At 45.5% G+C, this 4,568-nt stretch overlaps 1 protein-coding gene across 1 annotated transcript; it reads right to left on the reverse strand.

The window, feature by feature from the left end:
- Positions 1-2,497: 2,497 nt before the first annotated feature.
- Positions 2,498-4,299, reverse strand: VC83_03593 (uncharacterized protein; the record flags this gene model as incomplete). Its single annotated transcript, XM_024467239.1, has 2 exons — positions 2,498-3,689; positions 3,738-4,299. 2 exons carry the CDS (start codon positions 4,297-4,299, stop codon positions 2,728-2,730), a joined length of 1,524 nt encoding a protein of 507 aa, XP_024325726.1. The 3' UTR covers positions 2,498-2,727.
- Between the last annotated feature and the right edge of the window lie 269 nt (positions 4,300-4,568).

The raw sequence follows: 4,568 nt of genomic DNA on the forward strand, positions 1-4,568 counted from the left end.
TATTAATGCATTAGCAATAACGTGCATGTATAACGAAAGTGCCAAACAAGCGAAAGTGCCAAAATCATGCGGCGACCAACCCCCCCAACTAAATGTTAAATTCCTCCACAACAAAACATGCGCCATAAAAATGATGAAAGCAAATTAGTGCTAGCTATCCAAGCTATGCAAAGCGACCCAAATTTGCGCCTTCGAGTTGCAGCTAGGATCTATTCCGTAGACCACCGCAAGCTACGTCACCGTTTACAAGGCATACCTTCACGACGCGATATCCAAGCCAACTTACAGAAATTAAGTAACCTAGAAGAATCAGTTCTTGTTCAGTATATACTTGACTTAGCTGCTAAAGGGTTCCCTCCTCAGTTGTCTATTGTTGAAGATATGGCAAATCGACTACTTGCAACACGCGACGCGCCACGCGTCGGGTCACGTTGGGCTTCAAACTTTGTTAAGCGCCATGTAGAGCTCCGGACACGCTTCCAGCGAAAATACGACTACCAGAGGGCTAAGTGCGAAGATCCAGAAGTCATTCGTGGCTGGTTTGAGCTTGTATGGAACACAATTCTAAAGTATGGCATCAACAATGCAGATATCTACAACTTTGATGAGACTGGGTTTATGATGGGCGTCATCTCAAGCGCAACGGTAGTAACGAGCTCAGATGGGCGGGCAAAGGCAAAAAAGGTGCAGCCTCGCAATCGGGAATGGGTTACAGTAATCCAAGGCGTTAGTTCTCAAGGTTGGGCAGTGCCGCCATTTGTCATTGTGGCAGGTAAAAACCACCTTGCATCTTGGTATGAGAATAGCGGATTTCCAGCAGATTGGGTAATCGCTGTTACTGCAAATGGCTGGACTACAAACTAGAGAGGTATGGATTGGATTCAGCATTTTGAGAAGCACACAAAGCCCCGGAGTGTTGGTGGTTATCGCTTGTTAGTCCTTGATGGTCATGAGAGCCACCACTCAGACAAGTTTGAGGAGTACTGCAAAGAACACAACATTATTACGCTTTGTATGCCTGCTCACTCTTCCCATATACTCTAACCACTTGATGTTGGCTGTTTTGGCCCATTAAAGAGAGCTTACGGTCAGCAAATTGAAGATATGATGCGGGCTCATATTATTCACATTACTAAGGATGACTTCTTTCCTGCCTTCCACGCTGCATTTAACATTGCAATGACAGAAAGCAATATTCAGGGAGGGTTCCGAGGTGCTGGGCTTCTTCCATTTAGCCCTAAGAGTGTAATATCTACACTTGACATTAGGTTTAAGACGCCAACACCTCCAACCTCTCGCCCAAACACCGCTCAACCATGGGTTTCTCAGACACCAAATAACCCAACTGAAGCTGTATCACAGTCTACTTTCATTAAAAACTGAATTGCGCATCATCAAAATAGCTCTCCAACCTCAATCTATGCAGCTGTTGACCAGTTTACAAAGGGTGCATCGCAAATAATGCATCAATTAGCATTGTTAAAAGCAGAGAACCAAAACCTGCGACAGGCAAATGAAGTGCTAAGCAAGCGCCGGAGAGCTAAAAAAACACGACTACAGCAAGGAGGATCACTTAGTCAACAGGTAGCACAGGAGCTACAGGACGAGAGGGACGTTGTGCAGCAAGTAGAGCAAGAAATAAGGGCATGTAGTGGTCAGAAGCCAAGGGAAGAAACCCATGCACGTCGCTGTGGCAAGTGTGGTGAGACTGGACACAATGCGCGCACTTGTCAGATTGTAATAGACAGGTCTGAGGAAGAGGACTCCGAGTAGTTTTAATTAATTTATATTGTTGTGGTGGATTTATCGCAATTCTTATGGGGTAGTCGCGATATTTTGGCACTTTCGCTTGTTTGGCACTTTCGTTATACATGCACGTTATATTAGCAATGTATTATCAATAACTTACATTTTCGCACATCACCTTGATTTGATCTTCTGTCATATGTGATACATCTATAACGTACGCAACCCCGTTAATATCTGTTTCAGGATACATTAATATATTAGAGGACTGTACCTCTGTAACGGGGTGCCAGAGTGCAACCGTTACAGTATATATAGCGTGTTATGCGTATTCCAGGCGAGCCGGAATATTGTAGTCTTTTTGGCTCAGTAGGATGTAGCGCGAGCGTAATCGTACATCGTTACAACCTCTTCTACACTATCAGTCAATCCTCTTTCATCTCGAATTCTGCTATCTTCAAACTGAATAACATCATCTAGTTCGAAGTTGATGTCCCATGGATGAGAATCTACAATAACTAGAGTGCTATCTCTGTGTATATTTTGTATTGGTGACGATGGACAGAGTTATGACAGGCGCATGCGCACATTTTCGAAACCCGACAAGATGATGGACCATGTTGAGAGGCATTTAGAAAAGAGGACAGCAAGGCCGAAGGGCTACTTCTCAACAACATTATCCTTTTCAAGAATCACGTGGAGATGGTGCACGAAATTAGACTTAGGAGTGAAAAGATATATCTTGAACTACTGGACCTTGTGACATTGTCCGTTCCGAGACCCTCCGTAACCTTTGCCTTTGTAGGTGTAAATAGTAGGACACCCTTTTAGAGGAATACACTTAATGCAGCTCCTCCGTGAAACATGATATTTCACGTGATACGCAACAGATGAGGAAGCCATGAACCGGACAATAATAGTACGCCCAATCCGAAAAGTTTGTTCCCAGGATTGCAAACCCTCATATTTTCGACTTTTGCTTCAAGTCTCTGACCCGAAGGGCGGAAATCTCGGCGCAGTTGTCTCGTCACAAGAGTATTGTACCAAGAATGGTGAAGGTTCTGTCGTGTCGGCACCTATGATGACTTTCCCATCAGGTCCCTTCAACTCGAACGAAAGCCCACCAGCTCCACCTCCATTCGCCCATATTACTCTCATTGGATAATACTTTCCTTCCTCAAACGTTGCACTGTATGTGACGGGTACCTGAACGGCTGAAACGAACGACTGTATAATATTCGCGTTTGCTCGTGTAAAACCTGAGTATGCTGCTGGACCTACCCAGAGGAGAGAAATGTCGTCGACGAACGGGAGGCGGAAAATGTAATCACCGCTTTGTTGTGCAAAAATGTAGGCTCGGTGGTTAACAACTGTATAGCCTGGGTCTGCAGGAGCGTTGCCGTAGATGGGAGTACTCGAGCCAAAACCTATACTCGGCGTCATGCCTGAATATTGCAAGGGATCGGTTTTAAACTTCTCCGTGTTAAATGTTGGATAGCCAGCTCCAGTGAATAGGTTGGTAGACCCGTCCGATTTCGTATTGCTGTAGATTGCGTATTGGAGGCCCTGGTTACCGCAGGAATCCGGCATTGGTGGTCCCAAGGGCTTGGGGGGAACACATGGTGGCGAACATGAGTTATAGCCACTGCACCCTCTCGAACTTGATGCAGCATTTCCACAACATGAACTAGTGCAACCTAGAGAATAGGCGCTGCTGAAACCAGGGGTGACAATAGTGGGTTCACCATGGTGGTTGGAATAGTAACAAGTCCGGGATCGACCGTGATAGTCAACGCTGTGACATGGGATATAAGAGGCGCAAGAATCCATGCAATCTTTCAGCGTCGCTTGCTTATCTATCCTGAGATATTCTGTTCCATGGCGTTTGCCACAGCTGATTCTAAAGGTTTCTCCAAATATAGAGGAGTAACTTTGGCCATTTGCTGAACCGGAAATTAGTCTATTTCATGTACTTCCATTGACACACTTACCTGAGGGGCAGGAAGTTGAACAGGCCACCAAGTTCTCATCTTTGGCGGACTGTGTTGGTGGATTGACCTTGTATGCATAGTTCTGACCAGCGGACGCTTCTGAAACTGTTGCAGCACCTGTTGAAGATAATAGAGTACATCCAAGGCTTGTAGGAACGTAATTGACACTATTACAAGCGTTCTCTTGGCTACACTTGTCGATGCAAATTTGAAAGGATGATGCCGTTGTTATTTGAACAGTCGCTGTTCCATGGTGATGGGCGCATTGGATCTTGAAGAATGTACCATCTGGTGTGTAGTATACACTGTTGTCGCTCGTTGGGCAGACAGCAACATTGGTGTCAGTCAATACTGGGCAGCCTGAAGGGACAGGAGCAAATGGATTTGGGTAGCCGCCTGTTCCGCCGGCTGCTGAACCCGCTGCTGGGGCTGAGGCTGCTGGGGGAGCGGGAGCAAAAGGATTGGGGTAGGTTGACTGAGCGGAACCACTGTTAACCCAAATGAAAGAAGTGAGAACTAGTAGGAGGCTAGATTTAGAAACATCAGTAATGTAACCCATCATGAGAGAGGTCGCTGAACTTGTTCCGCCAGATGATAAAGGAATTCAAAACGAAATATGTTAAAATTGTGTGAAGAAAGGTGACCTTTAAGAAAAACGCAATGATCGAGTCATTATTTGTTCCATTGGCTGTGCCAATAGTCAAGACATATTCTGCTCAGGCCCACCTAGATATATGCCGTCAGCCATGCATGTCTGGATCTTTTGGTTTCTATCAAAGCCGCTTCCTAAGGATTGTGCTATCACATCACTGCAGTGTGCACATCAGGCTA

The sequence above is a fragment of the Pseudogymnoascus destructans genome (assembly GCF_001641265.1).
Source record: "Pseudogymnoascus destructans isolate 20631-21 unplaced genomic scaffold scaffold_6, whole genome shotgun sequence".
NCBI lineage: Eukaryota > Fungi > Ascomycota > Leotiomycetes > Thelebolales > Thelebolaceae > Pseudogymnoascus > Pseudogymnoascus destructans.